A 19,767-nucleotide genomic window follows, 5' to 3' on the forward strand; every position below is an offset into this window, starting at 1 on the left:
TTTCTTTGTTTGTTAATGGCCGTGTAAACTTATTCGTTTTTCCCTCCTATAAGAACTACATATAGCAAGTAGACTATTAAAAAAAAATTTAACGCAAAAACGCTCAATATATCCAAATTTATTTTGTCAACTTTATCAACATTCAGCATAATTAATTCAGCAAACATTCTCCTCCATATTAATTATGCGAACTTTTTAACAAAAATTTATTTAAAAAAATGAAATATATTTTTATTTGTTAACATATAGATGGAATAGGAAGATCATATAAAAAATTAAGGCTAATTTAATACCTTACCACTAATATGAAACTAAGAGTTTGTGGGGAAAATTGTCCCATTTATAATTTAGTTATACCTTTTATATTTTAATTCTTGAACAGAAAACCTAATTTTGATAGATCATTTAGAAATAGAGATGCTTACTATAGATTTTTTGGTTAATATAATCTAACTGACGATAAAGCAAGAATAACTACTATACTTGATCCTAGGCTTAAAATAAAATATTTTAAATTAACATCTGCTGATTATAATTTTGATATATCCAAATTAACGGATAAATTTAAAGAGATTTATATTTAGGTATTTAGCATCTCTTCATTTAAGTAAATAAATTTATATTTTAAAAAGTGATAATGGTAACTGTCAAACAAATAAGGAAGTAATTCAACAAAACAGTAGACAAGACATTGTTTTTTAAACAAAATAATATACAACTGTGTGAAATAGATTTTTATCTGAGTGAGCCAAGAGCAAAAACTGTTATTCACCCGTTAAATGTGGTGAAAGGAAAAGATTCCCATACTTTCGAAAATGGCAATGAATTACCTATCCATACAAACATTAACCGATCGTGAAAGGTGTCTCAATTGGAACTAATTTGCTGTCAAAAGAATCCATGTTTCATAAAAAGAAACAATAGGAAAAACTCATTGCTTTAAAAATTTAGCTTGGAATTATAAAATTAAATTAATATACATTTTAATTTCGCTAATAACTTGATCGCAAGTTCTTTACCATTACATTATAATTAATTTTTCTGTTTAAAAATAAATATGCTATAAAAAAAATTCTATCAAAATAAGTTCTTAAGAATTATTTTATAATATTTAGAGAGAAAAAAGAATTATTCGAATCGAATACAAATAGTAAATTTTATTATTCGTACGAATACGGTTAGTTATTCGATCGATTAAACGAATCGAATAAGAATAATGCATTATTCGTTTTTGAATAGGTTTACTGTAAATAGGTCTGGAAAATTATGCAATTTATAAAATGAATAATGAATCATGTATGACTATGAAAGACTTTAGAAGGAAATTAATATCTGATATGCTGGCAAAAATGATAATTTATGTACAGCTCACCAGCAAAACAAAGCCATCCAACTCTATTTAATAAAAAAGAAAGTGCCCTTAGAGATTAGAAGATGCTACCTCATCATATCAGATCTGAACGTAGGAGAAGATGTACTCATTGTTCAACAATTATTGACGAACATCGTTCACATTGGATAGCTCAGTATATGACATTGCGCTATATTTTTCGAAAGAACGAAATTGTTTTTAAACATTATGAATAATAAATCACAATCATGTTTTAGATGCACAGTCTTGTGAAATATTTTTTTATATTAAAGGATTATTTTTATAACTAAATTATAAAGGCGACATCGGATTTTTTGGTCATAAATTTCTGGTGCTTGTACAGGTTATATTGAGCTTATGATGTATAGGTATTCATGGTAAACTCATTTATGCAAAAAAATAGATCTTGCTGGGTTTAGCTGATATTCATTAAAATAAAGTGAAGATTTTTTCAACTTTTTTTAAAAAAAGATTTCATGTTAAAAAAAAGGTTTTTAACTACTTAAAAACATAAAATGTATTGAAATTACTTATTTCGATCCTTGGATTATTTTAAATTTTATATTCTGCCTTTTAAATACTTATGTAGAAACCTTTCAGTTTATAAGAGTTATTTAAATTGTTTAGCAAATAATAGTATAATACTGTTATAATTCTTGTTTATAATTAATAAAATTTATATCATATCAACCTTATTAACAGACCATAAAAGAATACCTACGATCCAAGCACATATATTTGATGGACAAACTCGTATCTATAGGTAAGCCTCAGATTGCCGTATCCTTATCATCCAATCTTACGGCTCAACATCATTATCCCAATCAACATAATGGTTAGTGTTTTTGAGAATCCTCTATTTTTAAAATCATATAATTTTACTGGGCGGGACCTCCTGGTCTTCTGATATATATATATATATGTAAGAAATTGAATTTTAACTCCAACATGATTAAGATCTTTTCTTCCTTTTTTAAAGAGAATTCAGTTATTTTTACTTGGTATATCTAGCATAGGGCAATTCTACACCTCTTTAAATCATTGTTTATAATTACTTCCCATTTCTATTATATAACATCAGGCATTACAACATCTCCCCCCCCCCTCACTAAGATGATAATGATACCTCTCCCAAAAACTAGCTTGATCATACCTTCTCCCATCATCAACTTTTGGTAGAATGCCAAAAATTATTCATAAAAAGAAGTTTTTTTGATTTAAGAATCAAATTAACAAAAAAATATCATATCCATAGTTTTATAAATTGTTCCATTTTAATATAATAAATATTAGACCTGAAAAATTTAAATTTTTCCAACCTAGTCCGCCCATGCCCTAGTGGCAAAACCTTTTTGACCCAGGCCCTTGGTCCAACCCGAGACTCGAATTTTTGGGAAAACTTATGGGAGGGAAGAAATCTTAAACTTTATTCTCTTTTTACTTTATTTTTTTTAAATTCATTTTATAATTGTGAAATTCAATCGGGCAAAAAAAATTGAAAAGAAAATAACACTGCTATTTTTTTTTAGGCCAAGGGCCAGGGCCTTTATTTTATTGATCATTTTGCCCACCAGGCTGACTGGCCTGCCCTGCGGTACTCTAATAAATATTTAAAACACAAAATTTGAGCGTGTCGTGTCCGCCCAATTTCCTTTAGATGCCACGGTCATATTGAATGGTATACTGATGTTTGACTTTCTCTGGATTTAGCTCGGTTCCTTTTTTTTAAAAAAAAACTGTTATTTTATTTTTAAAAGATAAGCTTCATTCAAAAAAAAAAATGTTTACTAAAAATTTAAAGGTAGCAATTATCCGTTGAAAAAATTTGACCTCGAATCCTTTCCCGGATTTAAGCCAGCACTTGAAGCTTGCATGATACCTCAGCCTAATACAACTCAGTTGTTGGATTTGTCATCTATTCCCAATTTCAATTTTAGCCAAGAATCTCGTAAAAAAAATTTTTTTTAAAAATTATTACGTGCTTTTTCAAAACTTATTCTTTTCAATACTTGTACTATTGATAATTTATGAAAATTCCAACACTTTAATTATGTATTTAGGATACCCACTAACTTTGAACTTCATAATAATAATATTTATGCTAGGAGAGTGTATTAATCTTTTCTTTAAACAAAGAACTATTTCATAAAATAGTGATAACATAGTTGTTTTTTTTCAGCATCCCTGCAATCTCAATCTACCAATATCGAAATTGAGGATAAATTGTGTTCGCCAACAGATGTTGTAACGGTAATTTTCTTATATGTTATAATATGAATGATAGGGTTCACTATTATTCTTTATAAACAGATAAAATTTAATTATTATCGCATTTTTAAAAACAAAAAATAGAGTAATATGCCCAATTCGACGAATAGTACAAGCACGAATGAACCGAATTATTTTGCGAATATATCTAAAATAACCGATGTTCAAGAAGTAATTTTAATTAGTCATAGCTTCCCTTCATTTTTTAAAATTTATATCATATATTAATTTATCATGTTATTGAAATTAACATCCTTATTCAGATTTACTTCGATTTATTATGATTTTTTGATATTCATGTGAAACATATATCACCCTTATATCGGGTTTCCGTTTATGTTTTCTCCCCACTTTTCTCACTTCCATTTTACGGCGTTGCTAATTTGGCTCGATTTTAAGGCGTGTTCACGAAAATAATTAGCAAAACCTTAAGTCGCCTGTTTACACTTGTTGAGTGCCTTCAAGGTTGAACCATTCTTTAGACTAAAACAACTGAGGTTTGGAGTCGGTGCAAAATTTAGACCATTTATTTGAGAAACACTCCCTGATGAAATCTTATATTTCATAAAAATATTATGTTATAAAACATTTCCCTTCTACTTTTATATTTGTTAGATCATGTATTACCAGGTTCTGGGCTTGTATTACCATGGACACCTCAAACTAGCTACATCGATGGCCTACCAACTCGCTAGCCTTCTCGTACAAACTCCCTCCCTCTATTTGATAGGCTTCAGTTTGGGACAATCAGTGTCTTCGCCTAATGAACCCCAAACTCCCTTCTTGACTAGTATTAAAAAATCAGGACCTAAACAACATCACCATCATAGCGAGAAACCTGGAACTGTTAACAAGTTACTGTCTTACGAAATTACCAGAAAGTCTCTTTCCATTCTCAACAAATCCATTTTTGTGTGTACCGTGCTTTGCGAATCTGCCTCCTTGCACTGCCCTCTTCCTAATAATATAATGAATAACCTTATCATTGGACAACGTAACCCTGTAATAGGCAACGTTAATGACGATAACATCAAACATCAAAACGAAGAAAAAATGGGCACGTCCTTATTGGCTTTGAAATTAGGATTGGCAACCTTGAAAATTTTGAGACCCCCGGCGTCTAGCAAAGCTCTCGAGGTAGTATAAATAAATAGATTTTTTGGTTAATTTAGAAATAATTGCTAAAATTTTGAAATATGATATCTTAAAAAGATGATTCAAAAGTGTCGTTAAATTAAATTACTCCACTAGACAAATTTTGAAAAATATGCTAAATAAATTGAATTGCCTTTTTGTGACTCTAAGTAGTGAAGGTCAATTAAAACATTGCATAGTTATGCCTTTTAAAATTAAAAATGTTCTGGCTCCATGCCCCAAGATCATATATATTTTTTTTGGAACATTTCTTGGTATATTTATAATAAGAAACTTAAAATAACGGAAAAAAACATTCACTGAATTTGGCAGGATATTTTTAAGCTTACTTAAATTGAATCACTGAAACATTCTGGAATAATTTTTAGAAACCATGTTGTTCGTTTAAACACTTAAGAGGTCCGGTTTCCAAGCCTCTGCTTTAAACAGTTATGTCAAGAATTGGGCTGGAATAATTCTTATCTTATTTTCTATTTTTTTTTGTAAACAATTAAAAATGCCAACTCAAGGTAAAATTAGCTAATCAGGAATCAGTTCTATGGGACATTCTTATCAAAATACCCATGGACTTGGCGAAGTTATCTTTGCTACACGAGGAAGGCTCGGATTTTATCAACCAAGTCTTCAATCTCAACACCAACCTATCCTGTATTCTGCCTTACACCCTCGCAACATTGCTCTTCGAGGCTCTATGTTCTACGAGTTTGTGAGGATTTTTATTCTTTTTTCCCACTTGCTTTTTAGGGCTATTTTCTATTTAACTACTAAATATTTTAATGTTATTATTATTATTGCAATTATAAGAAAACACAAGTTTACCTTACTTCCAGTTTATCTCAATTATAATTGTACTTTTTTTTCTCATCTAAAAAATATTATACGCATTCAATTATAGGAAAAGACAAATTTACGTTACCACCAGAGCCAAAAAAACCCTACACTAACAACAATACTGGATTATCTGAATCACACTTTTCAATATCCGCAGTTAACAATGTTGCAAAAATATCTAAACAACTGGCAAAGGACTCTATCAAAGTTAAGCCCAGCTGTTCTTACTTCAATATAACGAATTCCAAATCTCAGTGCCTGCAGCAAGCATCCTCCAAGGAAAACTACTTGGAATTCAAAATTGGACTGGCGGCTTTAGAAATGAGAACCAATATCTCCGAAATAGAATATCCGCTATTGATAGAAGGCATGAGAAGGAGGAGAGGCGATTTGGCGCTACTACTACTATTGACCTATAAAGACGATATCTATAAATTGGCTCAAGTAGTATTTTAAATAATTAATATGCACCTATTTCATCGAGGCATTAAAATATCATCATCAGTCTCATAAACCTGCCTAACTTTATTTTAAGAAATTTACAAGAATCTATTTTAATATTGATGATAATGTCAATTTGAGAGCATGCCATTTAAATAATAAAATTATTCTTTATAACATGAATAAATATCCAATTAAACAAAAATTATAATGGTAATTGCGACATAAATATACATATTTTTGCCCAAATTTTTTTAAAATAAAAATAGAATGAAAATTTTAAATAATTGAAAATCTCACCTGCTTTTAATATATCATAGAAATCATATAAATTAACTATACCCATAAATGCAACAAAAAAAAGGCATTTTGAAAATTTTTGTTAGACGGTTTTGTACGTACGAATATTTTATCAAATATATACAAGTTTGAAGAGTGATAAGAAAGGAATATTTATTGTGGTGAATTTATTTGTTAATTAAGTTCTGAGGGTAGTATGGTTGGAGATTGTGGGATATTTACGAGGTGATATGATGGGACCAACTAATAAGTTAGCTGATTTGTATATTAGGGTGGATAGTAGGGATTTAAATGGGATATAAATGTAAGATTATTTATCTATATACTCCAATTTTAAGATCATAGATAGATTTTTGGATTCCTATGTGCATCAAATGTGTAAAATGCCCATGCCTTTCTTTTATTACAACAATAACGCTAGCATGAATCTCAATCAAAGCCTTGCCCCTTTAGCTATTAAAATCTCATTGAGATTACTACCAAATTATATTATGTACCTAATTATAGGGCAGAAAGTTTGAATATATAGTAGATAAAAAAAGAAGCTTTTATGGAAGAGTACAAAATTATTGAAAAATAACAAGAGTTAGTTTAAATTTATTTGTAAATAAATTCGAGTTATAAGATTAAAGAATCTGTTTATAAGATGTAGTTGGGGGTATTCTTTTCAAAAAATATGTGGAAAATGTATAAGGATATAATAAAATGGACAAAACGACAATTTTAGGATTCTAACACCATGTGCTTAATAAGTTTGACAATTTGAGGTAAAATGTATATTTTATTTTTTTAAAGATTCCCATATGTTTTATATGACATTTTTTTTAAACCTAAACCAACATTCTTATTAATTTTATTATATTACTTCTCAGGTCAAGCGCAAGATGAATCATTACCCAGGTCTTAATCAAATTTCTATCACCATCTTGCTTTTGGCTTATTATTTTTGAATTGTTAAGCACTACATTGTTGAGCTCTAGAACAAGTTGGAATTGGGGGGGGGGGATGTTGGGGTTTTTATTCAATGAATCTAAGCAAATGCAAACCTCTTCTAAACACTGGAGCATCTTTATATCTTCTAAGCACTCATTGTCTTTGAAACAATGTGCGAGAAAGCGTCGGGAGTTTATCGAAGGTCATGTAAATCTAGTGAAGATTGGGTTTTTTAAAAATCAAGGTTAAAAAAACAAAACTTTCGGAATTCTAATCGTCGTTGATTTTCTTTTCCTATATATAGCCATTTATTCCATTCTTTCTTCCTTAACATGATATCAAAATGTAAACTTTTTTTAAAAAAAATTATTAGTTAAGCAGTGAACTCAGTTGGACAGGGCCAACTAATAAACAAGATCTTATTTATGATCAGGTTCTAATAAAGAGGTATAAAGGATTTTAATTAGTTGTAAAAGAAAAAAAAATGTTCACTCTGCCTGTGAGACAACTTATTTAAACTTATTGGTATCTTTGATGGTTGGTAAATCATGTTTTAGCCAAAACAGATTCGAAATTTTAACAGACTTGAATAATATCGAAATTGGATCCATTGAGTTTTTATTAAATCCTGGATTTGTGGTTATCATTAGTTTTTGGAGGTAATATCAGTGGGATTTCTTTTAATGGCAAACGGGCTTTGATCTGATTCGCGAGATTATTGTTTAAGCTTGAATCAAAGACTCTTTTTTTTTAATATTCAAAAAATGATTATTTTTTATTTTCCAATGTACAGTTCAAACTCAACGCTAAAACAATTTTATATCTTACTATTCTCATAATTCCTTACTTAGATCATGGATAGATTTTTAGATTCCCATGTGCATCAAATGTGCAAAAGACCCATGCCTTGCTTCTACTACTGCAATAACGCTAGCAATAATCTAATGAATCACGCTCAAACAGGTTGACCATTTCTTAGATATTCATTTTTACATTTTATTTGTATGCCACTAATCGACTAGAGGTCTGCAAATGGCAAAATTTTCGAGCCCAACGGTAGGAATTTAATTACTGCCCCGGTCCAAGTTACAATTTTTTTTATTAAGGTTGCCTTGACTAGACTGGTTTTCAAATACAAGGCTTACCAAAATACATGTTGTTGATAAACAACTATTTATCATCTTGGGGTGGTTAAATTAAAAAAAATATTCTACTGATTATCTCTTCTATGAAATATCTGAATCCATAAAAAATAAGTTTTGCTTGGCCTGGCACAAAAAAAAACAATTTTTAAACTTTGCCCTGTTCATGGGCCGGGCTATCTGATTAAAACTATATATATTCGACTTGTTTTTTGTAATATTCATAACTTTGTTTATCTGTGGCAAACAAATAACATCTGACGAAACGTACTGCTTGTCGGCCCAAACCTCTAGTACATATATAAATTTTAATCATAAAAAACACGATAAATATGGAACACAAATTCAACGTCGATGATGCTAAATATATTTTTTTTAATTCATCACACCTCCCGCCCTACTTTCAATCTTTAAATACATCATTCATTTACCACATTGAAGATTCTCCATTGCGGACTAATGACAACGAGTGCATAGTAGATGATAAGAAAAAAGACCTTCCAGCGTATGGAACGGAAGAAGTTATCAGCGAATATTCGATCACACACTCATCGAATAATTCCCCCCAAAATTCCCACATGTTCGAGCCCGACACTTTATCGCTTAGTAATTCTAGAACCATAAACTACAGGAAAGATGGCGATGAAACTTTGGTCGAGATCGAGGAACAGAATCTTGCGATTGATAACCTCGAAAAGTAATATAATTGGAGTTTGGGAACCGGCACTAAGAAAGAGTTCCGGTTTTAAATAATTTTTAAAAATAACAATCCTTTTTTCATTAATATTCAAAAATATTATTTTCCCTATTTATACCTTACAGCCAAACTCACGCTGAGCAAAATGGCGCTACCTCTCAACAGCAGGCCTTGAAAGAAAATTTGCAAATGTCATCCCAACTCTCGGCTTTTCCTAGCGAGGCTGGAGCTCATTATACGTTCGAGTTCGCGAAAAATCTCTTGATAAAAGCCGGTGGCAATTCGAATTCCGATCTTTTCTTGCACTCAACACCTCTTCAAATTCGCGAGCCCCACAAGGCCCTTCACTTTTGCGCGTTTCAGATAGGTGAGTTGTCATAAAAATGTTTTTAAAAGTTAAAACATTATTTCCATTAAAATTCTTATCTAAATATTTCTTTATATTGAACTTGAAATTTTGAAAATTAAAAAAAACAAAGGCCTATACGCCCTAGGGCTTCACAATAGAGTCACACCTAATTGGTTATCGCGAACATACAGCTCGCACGTATCTTGGATAACTGGCCAGACCTTGGAGATTGGCGCTTCGGCCATTCATTTCCTCGTAGACACCTGGCAAGCCCATTTGACGCCTTCCGAAACGGCTTCCCTGGCCGATAAAGCTTCTAATATCTGCGATTCTTACATGGTAACTTTGTGTTTAATATTATAAAGAAGGCTTCTAAACTAAATGTTCATTTTACGCAATTAATTAGTGTTCTGAAAACCAAATAGATTATGTTGGGTTTTTTTGGTGCGGTTTTGCAGACCAAATTTAGCATACTGAATTACATTATTGCTATTTTTGAATTGCATTTATATTTTATTTAAAATTATAATAGCCATATATAGCAGCCGAGTTGGCTCTCTCTTGTTTGAATTATTGTCATGCTTTATCCATTACGGAAACGCAAAGAGCACTTATACAATGCAAAGAACAGAACAACGAAATGCTGATTAAAGGCTGTTTGACCGTTGAAAATATTGCCAGAAATTTTCACGTTTCTCCCGAGGTTATTTTCCTTAAACTTTAAGCTTATGTTTGTAGTTGTAGTCCCACTAAAATATATTGATTGACAGACCGGTCTTCTTTTAAATGGACCATTGGTCGATATATGAAAAACTTTCCAACCGCAACCTTCATCAATTTCAGCTACAATTCGATGAGAATGAATAGAATTTTCAATTTTATTTATATTGAATAATCTTTCCAATCAAATAAAAAAATCAAGGTTTTATTCGAGGTAGCCAAGCACTGGTATTCGCTTCATGAACTTACCTATCACCGTCACCATTTTGCTTTCGGCAGCAACCATAGTTCTTCTCTCGTGAATCCATCACTCTTCAATTTAAACATGTTCCCCAATCCTCTCAACCTTCTTCAGCCTGTTAATAAAGCCCTCAACCCATTCAATAACCCAAATATCAACTTGGCTAATATTCATACCTTTAAAAACTGGCCTCCTTCCATTCAACAACCTCACCAAACTCCTCAACGATGGTTAAATCCATATTACATGATCCCTCCTCCGCCTCTCCCATCTCCTTTGCAACTTCATCCCGTTTATCCACCCATCGCACCCCTGCAGCACCACCCTTCTTTCCCTCTCCTCTTGCCACCCCTGCCCCCCATTCCATCTTTACCACCTTTCCCCGCTGCCCCCAATTTTCATTACCACTATTACCTCTATTGTAGACCTCAGGAATTAGTCCCTCAAAAAACTTTTTATAACAATGCGTTTTCCGTCGAATCGAGCCGCTATGTTGGTAACAACCTCGAATTGTATAACGCCAACAACTCTACCCTTAATTATTCTAACTTTCAAAATTTAGATATCAGCTCTACCAATGGAATCATACATAATAATGATAGTAATGGCGTCAACGCTAATATGGTAATGAATAACGCAGTTTATGCCGATGACAATAAAATAATTGCCGATATGGAAAGTATATCTTCCGACGAATCCTTTCCTCGCGAACGTTTAAAGCAAATTACTCGGAGAGGTTCGTCTCATGATCATACACTTATGGATAGCTCACGCTTCGAGAATAAAGTTATCGATGTCGTTAACAAGAGTGGTGAAAATACAACTGGCGGGTGTCTTACTAATATCGAGGCCAAAGAAGTATTTTATCGCTTGATTATTTAAATGTTTAACGCCACTTTTCGTAGAGATGGATACTATTTTAAAAGTCAATTATGTAATTAAAATATAAACCAAGTGACAATAGTCATATCAAGGTTATTTTAAAGGGGTAAAGATAAGTGATCATCTTTGGAGGTTTCATTGTATACAATCAAATATATAATTTTTTTAAAACATGATTTTTGTTTATATATCGTGCTAGACTAAGAATTCGCAACATCTACTTTCCGCTTTCAGGGTTGGAATGATGGCGTTGGAATTGTTAGGCAAGAAAATTCAGGATGAAAGACCTCAAACAAAATACGCGCCTAACCCGCCATATGGAGAGGATGTCAAATGGCTCTCCCGAATCTCAATTATTTTAGGTTATTTGAGGCAATTCTCCTATAATGGCCGTTTTAGATTGTTAAATTATTGCGAAATTCATATTCATATTATGGGGTTTTAAACTTTGAATGGTTTAACTAAGGTCTTGCTGTATAAACTGGCGATTTAAATATAATTTTAAAAAATCTTTAGATATTTCATCTTGTTTTTTTCGGTACCCTCATTTTATCCTTACTCTGTCTCTGCAAAGTCTCATTATTATTATTATTATTGTATAGGTTTTCAATATATAAACCTCTTGTTTTCGCTTAGTGTCATCTCACCCTTGCAAAGTGTTTAAAATATCAAAGCTCAACTTAAAAATTTATAAATAAGATATAACAGTTTTAAAAGTTGTTTCGGACAGGGGTGTGAACCCGAACCCTGGTTTGGCTGAATCCCAACCCAGACCCTTTTAAAAGTAATAGGTTCTAGGTGTCCAAGAAAAATATTAAATTAAAAAATTTTTTTGAGGAATCATTTTTTTTCTCTTCCCATTTTTCAAAATGTCCTTTTTATACTTCAATTTTAAAGTTAATATCTTGTCAATTTTAGAAAGTGAAATATTGTGAATTTTGTAATTGTGTAGGTAATAATATTTCATTATAATTTATTAGTATGCTATATAATAGGAATTTTATATTAATTTTAGAAAGTGAAATTTTTGGATATATAGCAGTCGCGTAAATATTTCAGTGTATTTAGGCAATCATTTTGTTTGTAAAACAAAGTTATTATAGAAAAAAATAGATTTCAATATTTTTTTTAAGTTAACTGTTTTAAATAATCTAAATTTAATTGAAAAAATTGTAGTCCCAAGCCCATTAAAAAAAATTTTTAAAGACCCAGACCCGCTAGAAAATATAATTTAGGCCTATTCACTGGTGTGTTTGACCCTACCCAATCATTCACGTTATCCCCCCCCCCCTCATCTAAATACTTGAAGATTAACGGGATAATATATTTTCTTGCAGAACGATAAAATCTTGATCACTAATTATTAATTCACCACATTGATAATTTATCTCACAGGGCCCACCTATTTTCATCAGTTTTGCGCTTCCGTTATCACCTGCATCCAAAGCCCTTTTATTCTTCAGGACGTTTTGGTCGACACGCAAACTTATATCCTAGATTCAAACAACTCGAACCTAGTTCAAACTTCAACCCCCTCGCAATCTTACATACTTACAAACAATTTGAATTTCCCGTCTTTAGTTATAAATCCCCTCAATATTCCACAAAATGTTATTGCGGAAAAATACAATCTCGTTTCCAACCTTAATAAAGTTGCTAATAATGGTGTGACAAATTTGATAGGCTCCCCTGGTTATGGTGGCGGTGTAAATTTTCACCTCGACGACGCTTACAAAACTGCCTCTAGTTTAATTTACCACCAAAATTCCGTTACAAATAATAATTCGACAAACTTTTTAAATTTTACCACTGCCCTACCACCACCTTCGATCGGATCCGTTTATTTTGAAAATAGTATAAATAACGTCGCTAATTCTTTTAAGTTTTTACCAGTTACCTCATTACCATCCACGCCCGTTAGTCAGCATAATTCTCGACTAGAAGCCTCTATCATTTCGCCATTACGAACTAAATGCTGGCAAATGTAATAAAAAGTTTTTTTTATCGGTTAAAATGTAATTTTGAAAGATTTATGGTATTAAAAACTTCGATTTAACCGATATATGAATAAATCCAAGAAAAGGACTGGCCAAGATCTTGATTTAACAACCGGTAGGGATTAACTTCTAAGTTCCAATCTTATTTCGATATGTTATCAAAAAAAAGGTTTAATTTTTTTTAAACTCAGGTATTCTCATTGGGCAACTATGCGTTTATCCCACATTACCCCGGACGAATACGAAGATTTTGTTCAGTTATTGAACCACTCAAAAGTTGCATTTTATACATCGTCCGACGGATCCTCTAAATTTAACGATTTTCTGCAAAATATGCGTCGATCCAAAATGCTCAAAAAGGATCTTTGGCAGAAAATAATCCAAAGTAAGCCAGATATCTTGGCAATCAATTAAACTGTTCGATTTTATTCACATAAGTTTTAAAAAAAAGACATAATAAATAAAAGAAAAAAGATTAGTTTAGCGAGTTGCAAGTCTATGGTTGTTAGAAAGCCCTGTTCGGATCTATTTTTTAAAAAAGACCCGATTAAGATTTTAGCTAAAATTTCATGTAAATTTGAAGATTTTGCTCATAGATGGCAGAAAGGTTTGGACACTATTTGCAAAAATCGAAATCTTAATCGAGTCGTTTTTAAAAATCATTTTAGCTAGAAATTGCAAAGGACGCTTCCAAATAAGAATAATTTATAGCCAAGGTTTTTTAAGATAATATGCTATTAGTTTTTGCTGGCTAATTTTTTTTGTCATTTATAAAAAAAATAATGACTTTTATAAGTGTATCTCTTGTATCATTAAAAAAAAATATAATTTCATTAATTTATATTATTTTATCTTATCAAAAAATAATAATTAGATGTCCTGAATAATATGTCTTAGGTCATCGTTACTATAATCCACATATGAATGAATGTAGCGTTTTATACTTGGTGATTTGATTTGAAAAATACTATTTATTTTTTTACTTATATAAAAATGTAAATTTATATTTATTTATTAATTAAAATAATTTGGATATAAATGCGTATATGATTGTTTTTTTATTATTATTATTGTATTTAGGAAGAAAAAAAAATATATCTAAATACAGTGTAACCTCCTTATTCAAATATAGAATTGGAGCACTCCTGTTACGAGATCAAATCTAAAAAGCCAGAACATAAAATTTTAGTTTTTCTGCCTACGTTTTGATTAGTGTCGTTAAAAACCCCGATTTGGGTCGATTTTTAAATCGATCCGATTAAGATTTTGGTCAACATAATATTGTATAAGGCTCGAGTTTTAGCAATTACTACATACGTAATATGATTTTGGCTAAAATCTTAATCGGGCCTTCTTTAAAAATCGGCATTTTAACAACACTAGTTTTGATAAACAACGTCCAAATTTTATTAAACATCTTTAGTATGAACCATTGCTGCCATCAAAAAAACAATTGGGTAAGCCAGTTTTCCCTCTGATTCCCCTTCATTTTTTGCTCTTCGGAGCATCGCTATTTATGAAATCTATTTTCCTCATATTATCCGTTATCACATCCATATGGGTCTTGATTCTTCCTCGTGACTTTGATCCACTTCCCAATCATTTTTTTGACATGCCCAAATTACCTCAGTCTATTCCTTCCCATCACCACTCCAATCGCCTCTATTCCATTTCTTTCTCGCAATTCCAATATATCATCTTAACTTGTAAATATGCACAATTTCAAACTTGTAAAATATTTATTAAACATAATAAGCTACCTAAAATCTGTAAAGTGTAAATCGTAGGCAAATGAAATACTTTAGATACAAAATTTGTAAAAACGTTTGTGATTTTTTATTGAACAATTATTTTCGATTTATTTTTCAGAGTTTGGGAATCCGATTAAAAATGGTTCCAGTTCGTAAAATTTAAGCGATATAAATAAATCTTCCTAATATGTATTTTTATTCTTTTGTTAGTTATGGTTCCCTGAAATTTTAAAATGCCCATTCTCATTAAACGAAAATTATGGTAGATTATGACCGGTTCCAAGGTGTGTCGAAAAAAATAAAACCACCTTTTAAGAAGTCTATTTATTTATTATCAGAATTCTAAATGAAATTACTAAGTTCTTTAGGATGACTACCTATTTTGCTTAGCAACTTCAATGTTCTTGCATTTAAATCTTTTTGTGAATACTTAGATTTTAAGAACTTATAGAGTTGTATAATATTTTATAGAAATTGATCTTTTTTTTTATAATTAAATTTAAGTGTTAATACTGATAAAATAGGCTGTTAAATATTTGGATTCTCGGCTCATATTTTTAGACGGATTTTTTCTTCAATTTTATATAAAATAATAATATCAAATCTTTGATATGTATTAGAACCCTACCCGAACAGATCAGTAAATTATTCTCTTGGATTCGGTTTAGGACCTTGCCAAAAATTTGCGTCAGATGTGAAAAATATTACTTAGGTTAAATTAGTCGAATGAAACTTTTCTCAGATTCAGTCACTATAATTGTATCCTATAAATTATAACCTCAATATGACTATTCCTTAGATTATAACATCAATATGACTATCCTGTGAATTATAACCTCAATATGAATATCCCAAGATTATAACCTCAAGATGATTATCCCATAAATTGTAACCTCAATATGACTATTTAATAGATTATAACTTCGATATAATTTTTCCCTAGATTATATGTTAATGTCTTTTATTGTCAATATATCCGGAAGAGTATACCATATATCAGTTTCAAAAAGAGACGATTCAAATAATGGTTCCAAAGCGTACCAAAAACAGATACAATCTAAATGGACGATTTGATAAATACTATGGTAGGTCAATGCCACAGATATAATAATGGAATGAATACGATAAATTTCATCGTCAATACAAATTCCTATTCAATCAACACGTGGATTTCAATGGTCTTGACAAATTCGCCTGACTTATTCTTCTGGTGGAAATGGCTGGTTGTCCAAGCAATCAGAACTAATATAGATCACCATCTATAATCCTTTGACGGCACAAGGAATGACCCAAGCTTTTCATTCTTCACCCAAATTAATGATAAAGAAAGCGTATCCGATGTCAATAGTTCAGCAAAAAAATTTCAATCTCAAAAAAATTCCTATGAAACGATGAACTAAAGATACGAAGACCTATGTCCAAAACAATTGTAGTTACTAAAGAGATGCAAGGAGATTTTGCGAAATGACCATTAATGAGGGGATAAATAAGAAAAATATAAAATCATTAATTATTAATATAAATAGTTTTTTTTAAAAATTATATATGAATATGTATAATAGGCCTGAGAATATCTCTGAAAAATAAGGGAGGTGAAGGATGCGGTTCAGGTTCGGTTTTACGTAAAAAATATAGGTAGGTTCTGGTTCGGTTTAGGGAAATATTTTTGAACCCGGGTTTAGTTCCGGGTTCAGCTGGGGTTTAAGAATTTTTGAATTGATTAAAAAAAATTTATATTTAAATCATAATTAAAAAACTAGATATTTATAGGCAAACCAATAAGTGCCCTACATCTTTGTTTAACAATTTTTAAGTTAGATTTTAAGAATTCTTTAAATTAACAATATCCAATATAATAATTTTTACTTCGACTTGTTCACTTTCATTTTCCTCTAATTTTTGAGAATAAGTTAAAAATTAAATGGGGTAAAATTTAATTGTTTAAAATATACTAACACTCCAATGGGAATCTTTGAAAATAAATTAAAAAAATTATAAAAATGAATTAAGTTGTTTAAAATATATTTACACTTCATTTTATTGGAAATTTGAAAATATAATAAAATCTCAATTAAATTATTAATATTTGTATTAACAATTATACAAATATTTTAATATATGATTTTAAACAATACACTGAACCCGGGTTCAAATAAAATTCCCAGGTTGGTTCAGGGTTTTACATATTTTATAAACAGGGTTCAGGTTCGGTTTGTGTTCAATAAAAAATAATTAATTTTTAATAAATTGGAATTATCGTAATATTGGTGCAGTTCTCTTCTAGGAAAGAAACCTTTTTGCCGGATAATATAAACTAACTAAAAATATACGATCATGGACAATTAAAAAATTAATGTGTCATATTTTTATATATATTAATATTATGTAATGCCAATCAACCGATTTAAATAAGGTTTATTACGTGATACGTGATAAAAGCGTTTTCGCCCTCTGGTTGTGGATACAACAGAGCTACGCTAGGTTTTCCTCAAAAATCCTTCAAACTGGATAGTTAATTAAGGGGAAAAAAATGAGGAGCCCTTCACACGTTTGTGGGCAAGCCGCACGTACTTGTACGCGCAACAATCCGAGAACTGTTGCTTAAACGTCTATAGGCTAATAAACAAAAAGAAATGGGCAAAACAAAAGCCTATACCCAAGAACTGCAAAAATAATTTAATTACAGGGTGGGTGGTGGCTAATTTTAAGTTTAACATCTAATGTACTTGATAATTACTATCAATAATTGAGAATGTGTTCATATCAATTGAAATTAGAATTTATTCATTAAAATAAGAAAAAGCTAATGGGTTTACAGCAAATTGTTTAAATAGGTGAAAATTCCAGTGAATAGGCAAAACTAGTCAGTAATACATAAAAGCATGGTGAGAAATGTAGAGTAGGTTATGAAAAGAAGAAGTAAGATTGAGAAGAAAAAGAAAAGTAGACAAGGAGAAGAGGAGATAAAAAGATATAGTAAAATAACCTGTTTTTAGGAGAAGTTTGTGGGAGATTTAAATAATTTGATTTGATTTTAAGCAGTTTCTTTATTGATCTCTTATTCTTATTTAGCCTTAGAAACTGTTTAGTGTTTAAGTTCATATCCATGATGTCTTTTTGCCCTATAGTACCATAATATTTTAAACTTTCCATAGGATTTGCCGTTGAAGAAGTATAGCCAATTTATGGCATCAAGGACTAGGCTCAGTGGCGTAGCTACGGGGGTGGTTTTCGGGTTTGGACCCCTACCAGAGCAAATTTTTTTTTGAGATTATACGTTCAAAAGACTTAAAAGTGATTTTATATGAATTATATTTTTCTGGTTTTGATGTTTGTGGAAGGATATTATATTACTATTGAAATTATTCTGGCAGTATTATTATAAAGACATTGAGAATAATCTACTAAATTATAATAACATATTATTGATGCATTTAAAAAATATATTTATTATATATTATCGAAGATATGGTTATGATTTGTAAGATTAACCCGGCCGAAGGGGGTCTGGGGGGCGAAGCCCCCAGCTTTTATATGTATGGACCCCCTCTAAGGAAAATTCCTAGCTACGCCACTGATTAGGCTGTTATTGGTATGATTCCTCAGAATATGCGCGAAGAAGGTTATACGCTTTTTCTTTAGAGTTACATGTACCGGAGTATGTTTAGACCTTCTCCAAAGGTTGTCGTTCGAAATGATGTTGGGGTAAAAGACTCCATTGATTATTCTTAAGCTTAACAAACGTTTGCAATCTCTTTGTCTCCGTCTTAGTTATCTCCCATTTATCACCCCCGTAAAGGAGGATTGGAATGTTAGAAGAGTTAAAAATTCTTAGCCTAGTGAACACCGATATCTCCCTAGTTCTCCATAGCTTAAAATATTTGTAGAAAGCAGCTCTAGCATTCTGAATTCGGAATCTCAGTTCATCTTTACAACTGCCTTTATTGTCGATGTTCACTCCAAGATATTTATAGGAAGACACTACTTTGACAACTTTTCCTCCAACTAACCAATCTCCCAGAGGGGGAGCATGAGACTATGGCATGATTACAGTCTTATCGAAGTTAATATCTAATCCAACCATAAGACTAAAAGTGTTTAGTATCAAGACCAAATTGTTAGCCTCCTCCAAGTTTTTTGCAATCAAGACCAAGTCATCAGCATAACTAATCACCCTGTTTTCCAAAAACCACAGCTGATTGGATCTAAGTTCTAGAAGATTGGCTGCCCCCTAATGTATCAGTAATTACTCTATTCATTACTATATTGAACAGTAGTGGAGAAGCGACACAGCCTTGCTTAACTCCTTTTTTTTGTCCTGTAAGGAGGTATAACTTTATTTAAGATTTTAAATGAAGCCATGAGATTACTATTAAAATCTTGATAATATTGGCTTCTATACCGCATCTCGCTAGGATAGCCCACAAGGTATCATGAGGGATGCTGTCGAAAGCGCGTTTGAAATCAATGAATATAAAATAAAAAGGTAATTTATATTTTTCACACTTTTGTACAATTTTCTTCAGCGCCAAGATTGGTTCGTTTATATTTCTGTTTGGGCGATATGCACAAATGAATTCGGATAATAGGTTAGGGGAGGATGCTAGGATTCGGTTTTTTAAAAGAGTATAAAGAATTTTGATACTATGGAGGTAAGGGCAATCGCTCTATAATCTTTGAATTTAGTA

The 19,767-nt window shown here is 31.1% G+C and overlaps 1 protein-coding gene across 1 annotated transcript in view; it reads left to right on the plus strand.

The window, feature by feature from the left end:
- The window catches only part of LOC135926452 (zinc finger SWIM domain-containing protein 8 homolog), a 30,031-nt gene extending 15,756 nt beyond the window's left edge, over positions 1 to 14,275 (plus strand). The window contains exons 9-25 of the mRNA XM_065462335.1: positions 2,075 to 2,207; positions 3,174 to 3,320; positions 3,552 to 3,622; positions 3,725 to 3,811; positions 4,256 to 4,777; positions 5,305 to 5,497; positions 5,691 to 6,070; positions 8,152 to 8,263; positions 8,884 to 9,139; positions 9,265 to 9,506; positions 9,619 to 9,827; positions 10,021 to 10,191; positions 10,411 to 11,307; positions 11,531 to 11,693; positions 12,727 to 13,315; positions 13,520 to 13,713; positions 14,203 to 14,275. Of these exons, the coding sequence (XP_065318407.1) occupies positions 2,075 to 2,207; positions 3,174 to 3,320; positions 3,552 to 3,622; positions 3,725 to 3,811; positions 4,256 to 4,777; positions 5,305 to 5,497; positions 5,691 to 6,070; positions 8,152 to 8,263; positions 8,884 to 9,139; positions 9,265 to 9,506; positions 9,619 to 9,827; positions 10,021 to 10,191; positions 10,411 to 11,307; positions 11,531 to 11,693; positions 12,727 to 13,315; positions 13,520 to 13,713; positions 14,203 to 14,225 (4,389 nt within the window). The 3' untranslated portion in view covers positions 14,226 to 14,275. The remainder of the gene's footprint in view (positions 1 to 2,074; positions 2,208 to 3,173; positions 3,321 to 3,551; positions 3,623 to 3,724; positions 3,812 to 4,255; positions 4,778 to 5,304; positions 5,498 to 5,690; positions 6,071 to 8,151; positions 8,264 to 8,883; positions 9,140 to 9,264; positions 9,507 to 9,618; positions 9,828 to 10,020; positions 10,192 to 10,410; positions 11,308 to 11,530; positions 11,694 to 12,726; positions 13,316 to 13,519; positions 13,714 to 14,202) is intronic.
- The last annotated feature ends 5,492 nt before the right edge of the window (positions 14,276 to 19,767 follow it).

Source organism: Gordionus sp. m RMFG-2023, chromosome 3, assembly GCF_954871325.1.
Source record: "Gordionus sp. m RMFG-2023 chromosome 3, tfGorSpeb1-WG-v2, whole genome shotgun sequence".
Lineage (NCBI taxonomy): Eukaryota > Metazoa > Nematomorpha > Gordioida > Chordodea > Parachordodidae > Gordionus > Gordionus sp. m RMFG-2023.